This window comes from Sturnus vulgaris, chromosome 12 (genome assembly GCF_052056855.1).
Source record: "Sturnus vulgaris isolate bStuVul1 chromosome 12, bStuVul1.hap1, whole genome shotgun sequence".
NCBI classification, from domain to species: Eukaryota; Metazoa; Chordata; class Aves; order Passeriformes; family Sturnidae; genus Sturnus; species Sturnus vulgaris.
This window is the reverse complement of record NC_142254.1, coordinates 8,373,233-8,391,312: the sequence shown is the minus strand read 5'-3', so window position 1 is coordinate 8,391,312 and position 18,080 is coordinate 8,373,233. Positions and strand designations below refer to the sequence as shown.

The 18,080-nt window shown below is 39.4% G+C and overlaps 1 protein-coding gene across 1 annotated transcript in view; it reads right to left on the bottom strand.

The window, feature by feature from the left end:
• Positions 1 to 7,808, bottom strand: part of LONP2 (lon peptidase 2, peroxisomal) — a 37,252-nt gene extending 29,444 nt beyond the window's left edge. The window contains exons 1-7 of the mRNA XM_014882545.2: positions 7,511 to 7,808; positions 6,421 to 6,655; positions 5,604 to 5,735; positions 4,239 to 4,361; positions 3,290 to 3,450; positions 3,006 to 3,100; positions 1,500 to 1,758 (exon numbers count right to left, since the gene is read on the bottom strand). Coding sequence (XP_014738031.1) covers positions 1,500 to 1,758; positions 3,006 to 3,100; positions 3,290 to 3,450; positions 4,239 to 4,361; positions 5,604 to 5,735; positions 6,421 to 6,655; positions 7,511 to 7,743 — 1,238 coding nt within the window. The 5' untranslated portion in view covers positions 7,744 to 7,808. The remainder of the gene's footprint in view (positions 1 to 1,499; positions 1,759 to 3,005; positions 3,101 to 3,289; positions 3,451 to 4,238; positions 4,362 to 5,603; positions 5,736 to 6,420; positions 6,656 to 7,510) is intronic.
• Between the last annotated feature and the right edge of the window lie 10,272 nt (positions 7,809 to 18,080).

Genomic DNA, 18,080 nt, shown 5'->3' with positions numbered 1-18,080 from the left:
CACAACATGGATTCACTTGACTGGGAGTAACTTGAAGGATTTATTCACACAAAAGGACATTGCATAGCTCTACAGGAAAGCTGTAGTTCCAATCTGATTAAATCATATTCTGAGAAGGAGGAAAATAAACCAAAGCAGAATTTAAAATCCAGTATGCAACAGGTGGGTTTGATTTTAGCTACAAAAAACTGGAAAAAGCAGCTGGCTACAAAGGACTCCTGGTACCAACTCCTCTAAAGTTCATTTTTAAACTATACACTTGCTTGTTGAACAGTAATCACACAATATTCTTGCTAATTCCAGATTACATTTTCCCTTGCTAGTGAAAAATAAAATCTCTTAGCAAATATTTCCCATTGGCAAATTCCACACACTTCTGAATATGAAATTTATAATGGTTAGCCTCTAACATGAATTAGTAACTTATAATGCTCTCAAAAAATGTGTGACAGCCACAAACACCTGACCTAAAAAGCTTTTTAGAGGCTCTCACATAGGACTCTCCTTGTCTTTACTCTTTATGAGGTCTAGGCTCAAGATAGAAAGTTTGACTTCTGTTTATAATGTCAAGTTCAAGATGTGGTTTCCCCGTTACAAAGGACTTGATACTGCTCTGCTCTGGAAAAGTTGCTTTCCATAATGCTGAGTATTCCACAGCCTCTAGTGGCTTCACTTTGAATAGCACACGTTGTTGAGTCACATTTATGTTGCTTTTAGGACATTCTATTTTAGGTTTTAGGTGTATTCTACTGAGAGTAGCTGCATAGCCATTGGGCAAAATTAACTGCATCAAAAAATAACTGATAGCTTTAATTCACAGTATTCACCTACTGTTGTAAGGTGAAACTTTATTCAATAACATGACTTAAAAGAAAACCTGACTAAAATTCATTATTCCAGATTTCCTATACTGCATGCAATAAGCATAAAATATGTATAATGGAAACAAAAATGCTGCAGTGATGCTTGGCAGTTACCTATCTCTACTACCCATTCATTATGCTTCCAGTTGCAAGGATTGAGGAATGGACTACTAGAAATTTAAAAGACTAAGTAGTAGATACATAAAGAGGCCAACATCAAAAACAGTCCTAAGTCATCCAAAAAATTTCCTTTGAAACCTGCCAGCTTAGGTGTTCTTGCATAAATCCCCTTTTGAAACAGGAAAACAGTGCACAAACAAGTCCATTGTTATCCTCTAGCAGCTTTCATGTACCACTCCAAGTAAAGGAGTGATAACTAACATAACTGGAGATGAAATCCATTCCCTCCGACAATAAAGGGAAGCAGCAGAAGGAAAGAATAAAGGTTGTACCACAACACTAAACATCCTTTCCCATTAAAATTCTCTCCCACACAACACCGGAAAATCACTAAATACCTACCGTTGTTTCATAGAAGGAAAATCTCTCCGTGAAAATTTTCACTGCTGAACAGTGAAAATAATCAATACATTCTGCAGAGAAAAAACTCCAATTAGGAAAAGAAGAAGTAATTACCTGTGGCCTCGAATATCAGACTGATCACAGACTCCTCCTAAAGCAATTCTGTGGAATTCTCGACCCAAAGTCTTTGCAATTGATCTTCCAACGCTGGTTTTACCAACTCCCGGGGGCCCCACAAAACAAAGAATGGGTCCCTTGAGGTTGTTTTTAAGCTGTCGAACAGCCAGGTACTCCAAAACTCTCTTCTTCAACTTCTCCATGGCATAATGGTCATTATCCAGAACAATCCGAGCTGCCCGGATTTCCAGGCGATCTGGCATCACAACAGCACAGATCAGCACATTTACCTTAACAATGGAAACAATTCATCCTACAGTCGAAACAGATACCTTCATCAGGGCAATCCCCCAACTCACACATGCATTTCAGACAATGCTTTTCTAAAACAAAGGTATTCAAGTTCTTCTTTAATTTCCTTCTTTAATAAGGAAATCAGATCTAAGATAGACAGATTATAGTACTGAAAACGACATCCAAGGCTAAAATAATTATCACGATTTCCTATTTCTATATTCAGTGTGTTTTCATTCACTGTAGCTACAAAGTTCAAAATAGCAATCACACGGGTCACACTCACAAACTCTGCCTCAAGTAAAAACACCAAACTTCACATGACACAGCATAATCTTAGAAGATCAAAGAGCAACTTCCACCAAAAAAACATTCTGCTAGGACATGACTGTCAACAAACTTACTCATTTGGGGATTCTTTGAATAATATTGCAAAGTACACGTAGGCAGATCTTTTTACGATTTAATGATTAAAGAAAATATTGACAAGAAGATCTGTAAACAGCCAGGGCTCTATTTCAAACCAGCAACAATTCATCACTACAAATACCAGCAGGAGGGTAGAGATGGACATGCAGGTGTCATTTTGCCCACTTAACCTACTTGTGCTGGTCAGTAGGAGATGTCTGTTGGTGCTGTTTGGTTTCCTACTCTCCCCTCACTCTCCATTTTTGCACACTGTATCTGTATTAACAGTATCACCCTCTACTCACAACTCCAAAATCTATGGTACGAAGCAGACACAGACTCAGTTTTTCTACTGCACCCCAAGTTGTAATTATTAAAATTAATTACACTTGTGCTTTTTTATCCTTTTGTTTCTTACCACACTTGCTTAAGATAAAGCAGAATCTTCTCCAGAAAGACCAACGTTACAGAACTCTCCAAAAGAGTTTTTTGTCCGGCATAATTAGATGCTAATTTCTTTATTATTTTTTTTATACATACTGGCATAAATTGCAATTAGTAACACCTTCATTTTTTAATGAAACTATTCTTAATACTTTTTAAATCCACATTCTTAGATACACAACTGAGCTGCACAGGCTATTCAGTCTACAGCTCTCACTGAAGTCTAATGGTTTATCTGGCTTACAGTAACTTATCAACCATATTTTTACAAGACAGAACTAATTCACAGTCTTTACATGCTAGTTACTTGTCCTAAAATGTTTGTGCAAGGGAATCATCACTAGGAGAAGGGTTTACCTTTCGTACTCTTGTTCCATGGCAATTCTACCATCAGTTCCAAGTAATTTCTTGTCAAAGCATATTCTGGCATTGACTGAGGCATCTTCTTTAATCTGGAAATATAAGTGCAGAATTCAAAAGGCCAACAAGAAATAAAATGCAGGAAGGAAGCCTCAGTGATTGCTGCCTGAGGTTTAAAATAATTTCAAAACCACAACCAACATGAACATATATCAAACAGGAAGAGGTCTGCAGTATTTGTTTTAAATTTTAAAAGAAACCACCATTTAAAAGCCTCCTACCTTTTTATTTCTTTAAGACAAACTTTAAGAGCTTGTTCCGACATACTGGATGTTCTAATCTTTTTTTCTAGCATGACAACATCATCATGATCTTCTTCTTCCTCCTCATCTTCTGTAATGCTTCCATGACTGATTCTTCTATTAGGACGAATAGCTACAACCTGTGCAATGGAAACGGGCACAGAATTGCACCATGTCTTGGCTTTTAAAAAGGCTCTGTACTTCGGCTTTGAATGAAAATCATGGCAAAAACAGGTAAAGTGCACAGAAGAATTCAGAAATCCAGACATTTACTTCAAAAACTGTTATTGGTACTACTTTAAAAAGTTACAGTTCTTTATAGATTTCCTGAGTTCATCATATATCCTAAACTAGCAAACAACACAAAACAAGAACAAAACTGAAAGGAGCTATCTGTGATATTTCAAGCACTGCAGCCCATCGTATTAAGCAGAATAAACTTGATCTATACAACATTTCTCAATGACTTCCCAGTTACTAAACTATGTAAGTGCAGCTAAATGCAGCAAAAGTGAACGAGCTCCATTTTACAACAGCCATTCTTTACCTGCCACTCATCTGTAAAAGACAGATCTTTCACTGCACAGGTCAGAACTCACTATGTGCATACCATGCACACGAACTGACTCTTCAGAGCAACATGAGTATTCCCTTAATGTCACAAAGTGCTCAGATTAAAATAAAAATTAAATATTAAAAAAAAATAAAATAAAGCCTAGGCAGTATTAGACAAATATTTTGTCTTTTGTGTATCTACGCAGCCAAAGTTGACATCTGGGTGCTCTCTGCAACTCCAGACTGTGATCACACACTATGGCTACACATTAAAAATGCACAGATTAATAGCATGCATTCAGTAGCCTGTTTAAAAAGTGCATCTTAGTACTTATTTAGAATGTTTAAGTATTCCAAATGTAAAGCTCCATACCCTTTTATCATCATCCTGTTTGGACTTTCTTGTTTTCTGAAGCAGCTTCAGGCCTTCAATCTGTCTAACAAGCAATGGTATGGTCATCTTGAATCGTTCTTCCAGCCTAACAGCATCTAAAATCTAAGAGCAACGAGTTGTAAGCAACAAGTTCTGGGGGAAGGGAACATGGAGATACTGCTACTGTGTCTTGACCAGAGATATAGAATAGACGGATTTAGGGCAACAGGGAGCAAGAAAAGCAAGGAGAATACAGTACACAAAAACTAGCCTCAAGGGTCTGGATGCTTGAGCTATAATGCACTTCAAACTAGAGAAAATTCTCTTATCTTGTCTAGTTTTAAAGCACCTCAATATTTCAGCTGCATTTTCTGTGGCAAACATCTATCAGTGTTCTATTTTTCAATTACTGAGCCTCAGGAAAGAGATGCCCCTATTAAGAAAGTTACAGCATCATGTCCTTGGGTAACCTAGGGGAAAAAAAATCACCTTATGCCTTAGGGTTTTTGTTAAGAGATTTTTTTTTGTCTTTTTAATATTTTGCACACAATTCCATTTTCATATTAAATTACGTTAATATATGGAAATGGGTAGCATTCTGCTCCTCTGTATTTCCACAGCTTCCACAAGCTGCTCTTTTTTTTAGAGCTTCAAATAATAAAGTGACACGCTAATGTACCTTCCTCCAGCAGGATATTCAGCTATAGGACATACCTTCCCTTCAAATTACAGCATAAATTTCTACTTGTGGTGCTTTGAAAAAACCTAACACACTTTCAATTCCAGGTGCAGCATAAGGAGTTAGATAAGAAAAAGAACAACTTCCAAAACACAGCAAGCAAATACAGAAATCAGACAAATAAGCACCAAGCCATAAAAATCATTTTGGCATAGTTTTACTTTGACATATGATAGAAATTTAACCCCTGTCTCAGTGTTTAAAGAAACCCAGACTTCAATATTTAATTCTAATATTAAAAATATTTTAATTATTAGTATTAAGGTACGTATAATGATCAGCTGATATAAGTAAGCAAAGTTTCAACATAATCTGAATATTTTTCATCTCTACTATGGGAAGTCGATGCTCTACCTGCTATTTACTAAAATGAACCATTCCCAAGATTTCCCAACTAGACCTATTTACCTTAGGCGAGTTCTGCCATATGCATATATAAACACTTTAACCAACACCATCAAACCATTTTGCAAGCATTCATGCTCAGCTCTAACACAAATCCCTGCTGGCACAATGTTATCACTGTACAGTCACAAATGTAAGCAATTCCAAAATTACCTAAAAGTGATTGACTTTAAAAAGATAGCAACACCAAATACCACTAGAACTGCTGAAGAACACGATACCTGCAGCTTCTCTTGGTTGCTTGTTCGGATGATAGAGGTCAGGATGTCTGGCAGAGCTTCTCTGGGCAGATTGTCCAGGAGACGCCGGAGCTTGGCCACTGCAGGCACTGACATATCCAGCATCTCGACCAGCTACAACACACAAGGAACAAGGCTAATGGACACTGCGTTTCTTCTGGAATTATCTCAGTGGCTCTCTGACCTAAACAGGATTGTGTCTTTCAGTGTGAAGCATGTCTAGGTAGTTTGCCAAAAAGCTGCTGAAGTAAGTTGACCAGAAGTTCACAGATGAGGCACTAACTCAGCACACAGCACCAAGACTTTGAGCTTTCTCCTTGTTTGAGTTCAAAAGTATCATGATTGTTTGCAGCATTGTTTTCAATACATATATCTCCTATTTCCCCCCACACAGCCAGATCAAAAACTTCCCCATGTCTCTTTTTCAATACATCTTTTAAATTCCAATTCATTACATTTCAATTGTTTGTATTTTCCTATATACCATAAAATTCTAGAAAAATTAAATCTTTTACTAGAAGGCATTTATAGCGTTGCTATATACGAAACACCAACTTATCATAGCACCAACACAAGCAGCTGCACAAGACTCAGCTGCAATGAGCTGTGTAGATACCCTGAAACTCGGCATAAAAACCTCAAGCTGTAACAGTAACATTTATTTTGTAGCAGAAATACTGAAACTTTACCAGTAGTTGAAAAATATAGGAACTGAAGAAATAGAAGGACAGACAGAAAACAAATAAAGAGCCTAAGTGTACCCACAGGTTATGTGACACACAAGAATAGAACAAATTACCTGTACTGCATACTTGTAGAATTGTTCTGACAGCTCTCCAAGCTCCTCCTCAGATTTATGGCCATTAGTGAACTGCTCAAGTCGATCTAACTGCTGTACTTCAGCAACGGGATAGGGCTTCTCCTTCAGCAGCTGCAGGATCTGGAATCGGCAGAGGCCTGTCACCAGCAACGTGTAATGGGGCTTGGGCCAGTTGCTACCAACAACCTGAACTGCCAAGGCAGCAGTGCCAATCCTAAAAACAGATCAAATCCTTGTATTATCTGTCACCTTCCACAGAACATTTTGTGTGCTCCTCATCAGAAGCAACCAAGCTATAGGTTGCAAAACCCTGCTGGCTCATAGTTCCTATCATGAAGTGAAATCAAATTATCCAATTCCCTTTATAACACAGATTACAAAACCCTAAAACCTGAACACAAATGAGTTAACTGAAAAACTAAGTAAGGTAGTGTAATACAGTCATGCAATTTAGAAACATATGTAATTTCTTCATTATAATGGATCTGGCTGTGGACAGGCACACCGATATTTCTGCTTAAGCAATTTGCACTGGGAAACGGGAGCATTGGTAAATGACAGTTCTTCATTGAAATTCCTGGCCTTGTATTGAATCAATGTTTTAGAACACCGTACCTATTTAAGGAGAAGTACAACAGAAGTTATTTTCTTGCAATATCTTGCTAAGTCCACTGATATGATAAAGTTCAGAGAGTAAGGGTTACATCATGTTAGTTTCACCAGACAGAATTACAGTTTGTTTTCATTTTATGTGAACTAAATCAATATCCGTGTTACCTATTAGGTGAAAAATGCTATGGTTAACAACCGCGACAGGGCTAGATCTGCGTTCTTGCGTCTTATTTTGCTCGTCCACTTTAGCCTCTTTTCAAACTTCCCCTCGGGCCAGCCCGTCCCCGGCACCTCTCCCGCTGGGCCGCTGCTGTGACCAGGCTTCTCGGAGGGCACAGGCGCTCCCCGGGGGCGGCCCCGCGGTGACCCCACGGCGAGCCCCGGCCGGGGAGGCCGGGCCGGGCTCCGGGTGCCCGCAGGCCGCGAGGGCGGCAGGGAGAGCCGGGCCGAGGCGCACCTGTGCAGGTTGGGCAGGTCGTCGCAGTCGGACGTGGGGTCGCTGGTGTTGGGGATGACACCGATGATGGTGCTCCGCAGCGACGTGCCCTTCAGCAGCCGGCTGCGCACCAGCTGCATGTTGCGCGGCGAGTCCACGCTGGTGCGCATGGTGGAGCCGGGCAGCAGCACGCTCTCATGTGTGAGCAGCAGCGGCAGCCGGGTGGGGATCTGGATAGCGCTGCCCGCCGCCATGGCTGCCCGTGACCCTCGCCCTGCCCCGCGCCCCTCACGCCGGCCCCGCCGCCATGGCAGCCCGGCCCCTCCCGCGCCGCGGCCCCGCCCCCTACGGGCACCGGCAGGGACCGGCCGCGAGCGCCCCGCCCGCTGCGCCCCCTGGCGGCGGCGGCCGCGCTGCCCCCGGCCCGGGCCCGGCCCCAGAATGGCCCCGGAATGGTCCCGGAATGGCCCCGCCGCTCCTACTGCCGCTCCCGGGGCCTCTCGGGTCCAGTGTCCTTGCAAACACCGAGCCGGGCCGGTTCCCCGGCAGTCCCCCGAGGCCGCTGGCCGCCGGCAGGTGTCAGGCTGGCACTGGCAATGGGTGCGGGCTGGGAGCTGTGAACCATCTCTAAAGGGCTCCGACATTGCAGAGGGAGCGTCTAACAAATCGTCTGTTAAAGGGACGGTTACGAGGTGAAATCCCTTTTTTGGCTGGTTTTTACACAAATCTGCTCTCCTACATCCGCGCAGGAGAGCTCAGCATCCTGTTTCAGAGTTACAGAATCATTCGGGTTGGAAGGAGCTCTGGAGATCACCCAGTCCCACCCCCTGCCAAGGCAGGGTCACCTGGCGCAGGTGACACAGGAACGCGCCCAGCTGGGTCTGAATTGTGCCCAGAGAGGAAGACCCCATGGCCTCCCTCGGCAGCTGTTCCAGGGCTCTGCCCTCCTCTATGGCAAGCAGCTGTTCCTCCTGTTGAGGAAGCACAGGTGAGCGCAGGTGAGCGCAGGTGAGCACAGGTGAGCACAGGTGAGCACAGGTGTCCTTCCACGTGCTCCTGGGAGCCCAGAGGGGAGGGAGGAGCAAAGCCCCTCTGGTGCTCCTATTCCCAGCCCGGCTGCCTGTGGAGGTCTCGCTCACACGCTGGGAATTGCAGTTCCATAGCGATGTTCAGCAGTCCTGGAGGCACCGGCCAGGGTTGTTCTCTAGGACAGCGAGCCAAAACTGCTGCCCAGGAGAACGGGCTCCAAGCACTGTGGCCCTATAGAGAGTTCAGATGAAAAAGTGGAGAGTTCAGACGAAAAAGGGGGATTTAGAAACTTTCCTTTTTAATTTTTCCCCCATTGGTGAAATGAGGTGCAATATCAAAATTGCATAATGCAGTGAACTACATTAGCCAATCTCTTGTTAATCACTGACTTGCATGATCCTGTTGAACAAAGGTAATCCTGTACAGAGGGGAAATCACAGTAGCACCAAACTGACAATTTGAAATGCAAAAGGATAGCTGCAGTAAAAGCCTTGCTTGACCATGGGGTTTATTAAAACCTTCATCTGTTGATTTACTGGAAAATGCAAGGTAATAGGATATATGGAAATACCAACAATATATTTAAATGCAAGAAGTTATTACAGCTGAGAAAAATATCTTCTAAAGCTACTGCTTCAGGTACCTTCCAAAGAAGCTGGAATTTAATATACTATTCAGCATGACATTTAGAAAACATTAATATAAAAGGGCACATAACACATGTGGAAAGTGTTTTGTGAATTTCCCAATGTTAAATATAATTACTCTGTAAACATATGTTCAACACTTACAAATGTTTAAGCATCTCTAACTATATTTGTTTGGAATGTGAACACAAACTAAACGTAAAGGTTAAATATTTGCTCATCACATTTATTGAGTAATTTTCTCAGTTTGAGTATTTAATATAATCTAGAAATGGCACCATGTTTATTCTGCAGACTACTATTTTTTACTTCCTTCAGAGATGACTGGTATCTGTGGCCATTAACAATAGTTTCTTAATTATTCTAGAGCTGTATAAAAAAACCTCAATTATTACAATTCCTTTAAAATTACTTTCCATTTCTCCTGAACAACTCTTAATACCCAGGGCTGTGTTTTACTGTATGTACTAAGGAATACTACAGGGTCACATCCTGATTATGATGTCTGGATAGTACTGGCTCCTCCAAATTGTATTTTGCTTAAATACAACCAGATCACATTTGAGCAACAGCCTTTCAGAATGTTTTTCTAGACTAGCTGAACATTTCTTGACACCTGGAGAAGCAGTGTAGCAGTATTAAGATGTGCCTCCAGATTGGGGAATTTAAGATTAAAAGGGACAATTGCCACATGCTCTGATCTCCTCTAACTCTCACCAGCAACTTCTGCATCAAGTCCACAGTTTTTGACTTACACTGTATCTCAAAGGCATTCAACCTTGGTTATAAGTGACTGCAAGAGAGCATTTACCACCTCTATGGGTGTGCTGTTCAGTAGTTGATTACTTGGTTAAAATTTGCACCTTGAAAATTTAACTTGTGCTCTCAGCTTCCAGGGACTGGCTTTTGTTGTATCCAACAGATTGAAGAGTTGCCCACTATAATAAAAATCATTCCTCAGTGACCACAACCAGTGCTCCATGATTGAGTCAAGGCTTACCTTTGAGCTTCTCTTTCTCATTTTTTAAATAAAGTCTCATCCTCCTTAAAATGTGGGTAGCCTGTAACTCCAGTACTCGTCTTGCAAATGTCATATAAAGGGGTAATACCCTCTTTGTGCTTCCATTCAATATTCCCTTCCTCTGAAATCGAGTGTGAAGTTTGTTTGGCTACAGCCCCACTTCACACAGCTCAGGCAGTCCTGCTTTGGTCTGGATAAAGCACAAGCCTGGCTGAAGGAGATGGGTGTCAGTGCAATGGGGTAAACACAGGGACCACTCTGTACCAGATGGTGTAGTGCACCTGTGCTCCCCAGTTCATAAATCTGTGTCCTGCAGGGTCTCCTGCTTCCTCTCTCTGAAGCTGGACTGACACAACTACTGGACCCACAGAATTTTCACTGACAGGACAGCTGAGCACTGACTGAGGTCCCAGTGAAGCATTAAGAGGTGGTATGACATTTCATGTGCTTCAGAGACTGACAGGACAGCCACGCTCTTCCTGAGCTCCTTGGGAAATCACACTGATGATTTTGCATTAATGATCTTCTCAAGACCTATTTCTTTAAAAAGGATTGCAATTCACAGGTATCTGTATTTTATGCATGCAAAACTGATATCACTTTTTCCTCTCCCCCCACCTCTGCATTATTTCTTCTGTTCACACAAACGTGAAAGAGCTCAGTATTTCCAAAAACCAAGACCAAGTTACCTCACAGTGAAGAACTGTTGTTAGTACGTTTGAGATTAAAGCTCAGTAATTTTCTCCTAAGATGTGCACACAGTTCTGCCCCCTCACTGTCCCTCTTTAAAGCTCTCAAGCCCTCTGCAGCTATTTTATAAAACAAGATTCTCAGTGTGTCATCAGACTTTCCCTTTCTCATACTGCTTTGTTTTGTACTTAGAGATTGTTTGATGCAGTGATGTTCTTTAGGAACTATTTCTCTCAGTCTCAACTGCTATGTCTATAAATCAAAGAGAAAAATGTTTTCCCATTTGCTTTTCAAATTCCCTCTCTACTGTGTGAAAACTTAAGAGCCTCTCAACAATTACATAATCTGACTCCAAATCCAACAGAACACTTTTTCTTAAAGACGCTGTGAAAAGATGCTTTGAATTGACTCAAGGTCTGTTTCTATACATCAGGTAATAGGAGACATCCAATAAGGAATATACAAACCTGGTGCAATATGAAGAATTAACTGTCAGGACTTTGCAATGCATGTTATGATAAAACATTTTGTGTCTTCTGAGGTGAGAGATTGTATGGATGTGCACAGATGGACTTCATAACTTGTCTCTTCATTAGATTATTTTCCTCAATAATATTTCCTCCAACCCAGATGCTTCCTACCATCTTGGACTGCATCACAAATACTTCAAAAATCTTTAAAATACCATAATTAGGAAGGAGGGTTATGTAAGGCTATTGAAAGGATATAATAATATAACTGAACTGCATTTTAAAGTGATTTATTTTAATGCCCAATTTTTCTACTCAGTGTAAGGTTGAAGTGGAAGTTTAAAAAATCTGGTTTTTTAATGTAGTCTTTGCTATCATTTATATCCTCAATCATTCTTCCTTCACACAAAAGAATTTGTTTTTTTCTCATATCCTGATTGATTAAGCTCCCAGTAGGTTATGTAAGAGCAGCACATGGAACACACACCAGGAGCTGCTGGCAGCACATTACTGACTAACAGAGTGAGAGACCTTTCAGACATTTCTGAAGCTCTGTGTAGGATTCTTTATAGCAACTGTAAAATGTGTTATAGGAATATGTGCTAACAGACCTCACCAGAGCAGCTGAACTTAAAGGCTTAATCTTTTATTCAAAAGTATGAGTGAACTCCAAAAAAGGGACAGGGGGAGATACACAGGAAAAGGAATTCAAAAATACTGTTAAAATTTGAAATTTGAGCTAGAATAGCACAGGGCAGAGAGAGTTCTTGCCTGCCTTGTCTAACCAGACATGATTTTCACACCAGAAATACCCATACCACAAAAAAATAAGGATTCAGAGGAACTTCTAGAGGACAGAAAATATCCATGGGAAATTAAATAAATGCCACCGGTAGAGCTGTGCTGATGAGGATACAGCTGAAGGAATTGAGAGAGAATTTCACTCACACTTAGTTTTGCTGCACACAATACCACACTACCTGGAAAATATATCTTTTTTTCTCCTTAATATGCATACTGCCAAATCAGCCTTTTTAGAAAACTGCAAGTAAGAGATAAGTTTGTTTCCTTAGTATAATGCAACTGAATGAAAGAGCTGAAAAGGCTACATTTGAGGATCAGATATATTTGGTAAACTTTTGTAAGCCTAACTCTCTCTTTTTTTTAGCCTCATAAAGTGGAAAAAATTTTGCCACCAAAGAAATGTGGAAAATAGTGGAGTTTTTGCCACAGCTTATTGAAAGAAATACTCTTCCAAGTCAAACTCGATCATATTTGTAGTCAGTATTTTAGTGAAGCAACAGTTTGAAGGAGCTGCAGTATCACACTTCTACCCAAGGGAGCATTTTCTTTCCCATTGTTCAAATGAAATTTGCTGTCTGCCACCTAAAAAATGCATGCAAATATTCTGAAGTAATTTTAGGGTTTGACCTCACAGGAAGTCCACACAGACTGTGAGACAGGGCCTAGAATTATTCCATAAACATAAGCACAGTAAAGTTTGGGAATGAACAGAGTTTTGCTTTTTCTCCTTAGCAACTGGATAGTCTGCCTGGTCCGAATTTAGTTATTCTGTGTTTCCAACAGTTTGAGAGGATATTAACTGCTCACTGTAGGTCAATCAATTCAAGAATGTTTTTCTACCTGATCCCTTTCAAATGATTCTCTACATGAACCATGACCTACTCTGCTTTCAGTTATTCAACCAAATTTTATCAACGTTATTCAGTTGTTCAGAGGGGAAACCCTTAAAAATTAATGTTAATAAAAGCAATTACCTATCTCTGAATTAGCAAAATAATCCTCCTCATTCTTTGCTGTTGTACCTGCACTCTGCCATTTGGCAGGGGCTGTGCTACACAAACACCCAACCCTTCAGTGCCAGTTTTGACCACGATACAAACTGAAAGGAGTCATTAGCCAAAATGCTATCCATCATTTCATCTTCAAAAATATTTTTAAGCTGCCAAATATTATAAATATTGTTCCAGCTGCTGCATTGATTTAAAGCCACTGAGTAATCATAACTGTGTACTCCCTGAGGATGTTCCAGGAAATTATATACTAGAACCAATTTCCTCTCTAATATAGTTGTGGATATTCAGGTCAGGTAGCCACTGACCTCATTGTCTGAAATTCTGAAATCTCCACAGCACAAACATATCGTGTACCTGGCAACAACAGTGCTACTTCATGCTGATTCCTCTAATGTATATAAATTAACTTAAACCCACCTTATTTTTCATAGAAATTATTGTATTAGCTAAGCACAACAGCATCCATAGTTCTAGATTTTTCCCCTGTTGGCCCTCTTGTAGATTGTGATAGAGAAAATACAAACCGTGGCACATACAGGTACATTTGTTTTTACCTATTGCCTCTCATGTTCTTCATAAAACTGTCATGTGTGCAAACTTATTTTCAGTATTATGAAAACTAAAAACCCTCACCAGTTCCAAAAAATCCTGGGAGTCTTGCCAAAAACTGCTGTAAATAAAAATACAGAGAAAAGAAAGACAGGATTCTTAGACATTTTAAAGTATATAATAAATAGCTAAGAATGTTTTGTCATTTACAAATATGAGATTTACTAAATCATTGTGATGTGCATACTTTCCTTAAGCTGGACAGATATTGTAGCTTCATGATGAAGCATGAAGGGTACAGCACACTTCAGAACTGGCCTCAATAAAAAGTCTTCCATTTAATTAGCAGTTTCTCTGGTACCATCCAAGACAGCAGGACATGTTACCAAAATTACTTCTGTCTCTAAGTCAATCACTCATTTTGGGTTTATTTCTCCAGGATAGGAAGAAGAAAACGCAATCCTGAATGCATGTCAAAATGGACTACAAATTAAGAGATGAAAAAACAACCTTGTTTTCCCCACACCTCTGCATAAATCTCGACATTTTACTCCACTTTGTTCTCCTCACAGTCATTTACGTTTATGGCCTCTTTTGCCATAGAGACAAACAATCTCTGTTGATTTATCTAGTCACCTCTGAAAACATTAATATTGATAGAGTGAAAACATGTCAAGCAGGTTCCTTTCCACATAAGGCATTTTTCCCTGAATTATGGAAATGCAGAAGAGGAGAAATAGAAATGCTGGCCTTCTCTGTTTCTTTATAAGCTGTTTAGGAAGGGAGGAGAAAATTGACATTTTCTGTCAATTGCACTCGAGAAAGCCCAGTAGGTTCAATTCTGGCACCCAAATATGAATGGCAGCAGTGGCTTTGTCGTTCAGTCAGTCCAGGGCAGATGCAATGGCTGTGCCCTGCACATTGCAGAGGAATCTGTGCCACTGCTGCAAGGGCAGAGCACTGAGAGCTGCCACTGATAACCAAAGACTCTGTCACTAAATAAAAATGTCTAATAATGGACTTCTGGTTAGCTTTTTTTAATTTAGACACAGATTAATGTCTCTTTTTGCTGCCAACCTCTTGTTTGTTGGTTGGGTTGTTATTTTTTTTACAAAATGTTTAGAATTCATATTTGAATTTTTTAAAAGTAGTTTCCACATAGAAACAGATGGAAAGCTTGACTGTTTTACTGAAAATGCAGGGAGTATTCTCTTTAGCCTCATCTGTTTCAGCATAAATATTTATAAAAAATACCTATACTAGATTAATAAATACAGTTGTAACATGAATCCAAATGTCCAACAGTAGGTGGCACATGTATTATGTGCAGTATGAGTATTTCACCATCTTTCTTTCTGATTTAATCCCACAATGGGTTTAAAACATTTACAGCATAATCAGTGAAAAGCAAATACTTGACATAATTTAAGGGGATAATTATTTTTAATTCTAAATTGCTACATTTAGGAAGAACAGAAGAAACAGCAAGCAAGCTTTTTAGGAAATATTAGGCTATACAAAATTATCTGGCAAAACGTGGTGAAAGCAGATACATTACAAATGCATAATTTAAAAATTAACAGAACTTACATATTTTGATTCTTGCCTCGTTTTTGGTTTGATCAGCTATTTCAAATAGGTAGCTGTACTAGGCTGGTGATTATAATCTCAGTCTCCACAATTTCAAATGGAATAGAATCTTCACATGGAATCAAAAAAAGAGACAAGAAATAAAAACTAATAAAATCAGGTCCTATGAACACTAGTAGAAAAAAGAAAGAAAGAAAGAAAAATGGCAGACTTCCCATTTCTTCTAGGAAATATTTTATTTGGGAAATAGAGGGCTCAGGATAGAATATTCCAAATATCTTTTGGTATCAGAAAGTCTCAGACCACCTTCACAAAAGAAACCCTCACATTCATTTATTGCATACCCAGTATTCTACCTGTTGCACCAAGGGCTTTGTTCAAACGTGTCTGATCTATTCCATGATAAAGAAATGCTTTCAGACATGCTGGATTTCTAGGTTTCAGGAGCACTTTATCACTTAAAACTTGGAAGAAAAAGACAAGAGGTAGGATTTCTTGTCAAACACTATGATTCTAATGCTAGAACTATGTGAGTTCTTTATACTTTTTTGCAAAATGGTGATTTAGTGAAAATAATCTGACAGGTTTGTTGAATATCTGAAAATCAGTTAAATATGTGAAAATTATAACACTTCAAAATAAACAGCATAAATAGAGAAAAAGTAAACAGTACAGGCATTAATAACCTGACTTTTTCCTACCCTACCGTAATTTACATGTTCTAATGTAAATTAATGTCAATTTTGCAATAAAATTCCAAGAGTAGAAAGCATAATCAGGTGGGTTTTTTTCCCGTCCCAGTGATGATTAGTTTAAAGTATAACATTCCTTCACTATGATCTAAACTGCTCAAAGACCAAGTTCCAGAGCCAGCAGCCTTTGAACTGGGGAGTAAGTATAATAAACAGAATAATTCTCAGGTCTTGTGCTATAATTATCATTCTCCAAACCAGAAATTTGCTGCAGAAAAGCTATCAGTGGTTTCAATATAGCTCAACAAATCTCTTTCAAGGAAAAAGAATGATCTGACTTGAACATGAATATAGCAGTCTGAAACACATAATTGGCTTCTAGACCATTACCATAACAATTATATATGGCACAACATTAACTTGGAGGAAATGTCTGGAAATGTGCTCTCAGAGTCACCAGTACTAGATCTCCTTCAATAAATATTTAATATTTTCATTTTAATTATGATTTACTATTTGATTTAATATTTAATTAATATAATTAATATTTATGAAGACTGGAAAGAGCTGTATTGTGCCTTGATCAAATATGCAGGTGATCTAAAACTCTGTGGAGGAAAAGGATGTGGCACTTGATGCAACTGAATTGTGGTGACAGGGAAGCACTAGGAACCAGTGGCATTTCTGCAGTGTTTGTGAATATAGATGTGTTTGTATACATGTACACACACCTACATACCACTGCATGCACAATTTAATTGTTAAAATACAGTTTTGGCACAAGCTGACCCTAATTACACTTTAAAGACTCTTAAACATAGAATGAGGTAATGTAAGCAAAATCAAAATCCTGGGGCTTCATTCCAAAGCATTACTGGGAAAAAAATCTCACTGATTCCAGTTAGAATCCACACAATCCAGACACTGAAGGAATGTTTTAGGACATCCTAACTGAGCAGCAAGACAAAAAAGGATGTAACCTTTTTTTTTTTTTCTTTTTTTTTGTCCAGTAAGTATCAAGTAACAAAATATTAACTGGAAGAAACAAAAAGCAGAGTTTTCAGAAGTTTCAGAGGCCTGATGAGTCCCTAGAACAAAACCAGACTAAAATAGAAATAATATTAGTTTGTGTTCAACCTAGACCTCAGAAAACCAAAGCAACCTAACCATGGAGAGTGAATAAGGATCTTGTAACACAGTAACAATAGGAACAAAAATACCAAGCAAGCAACCATTTATGTGATACAGCTAAAATATATTCATATGTATGTATGTATGTATGTACACATGCACTGCAAAATGGGCATACAGAGATTTATGGTACAACTGCACAAGCAGTGTAGAGGAAAACATCTGCAAGCAGTAAAGTCTGCACAAAAGACACAGCAGGCAGGAAAGATGTCCAGGGAAACGAAATTTCCTGCAGAAAAAGCAGAAAGTGTTTCATGAAACCAAAATGATCCTGCAGAGTAAGGAAGAAATATGCCTGGCAAAAGCCAGAATTCCAAGAAAACTAAGTAACAAGAACTATGACAAGATGCTATGGGAAACATAAAGCACTTGAGGACAGAAAAACAATTGTAGGGGCAAAAAAAAAGCCTCCTTCATTTCCAGCTTTTCTTGCTGAAGAGCTCTCACCTGTGAGCACCCTGATTTCTGCAAGAGAGACCATCAGGGCCTGTCAGTGCTGACTATAGGGGAGTGGCCATGGGCTGGCTTCCAGGTATTTTCTGGGAAAGTTAAGGAGTCATACACTGGACATGAGCTGATAATGACTGACAGCATTTCAGAACTAACCACTGGCCACGTGTATTGTATTGTTACTGGATATCAATGGAATGAATTGCTGCCTTGAAATTGGCCTTATTTATTGGCTCTCTATAAATATTCTCTTTACCGTGGCCTCTAATCCCCTAAATAAATGCAAAGATGCAAAGATGTATATACATACACATGCATATATTCTGTTGGAATATTTTCTGTATTTATCTCCAAAGAGAATGTCTTGTCATGACTGGAAAAAATCCCAGGGAGTTTGCCATCAAGTTTAAACAGGTACTTAAAAGTTTTGAAAGCTACTTGTAAT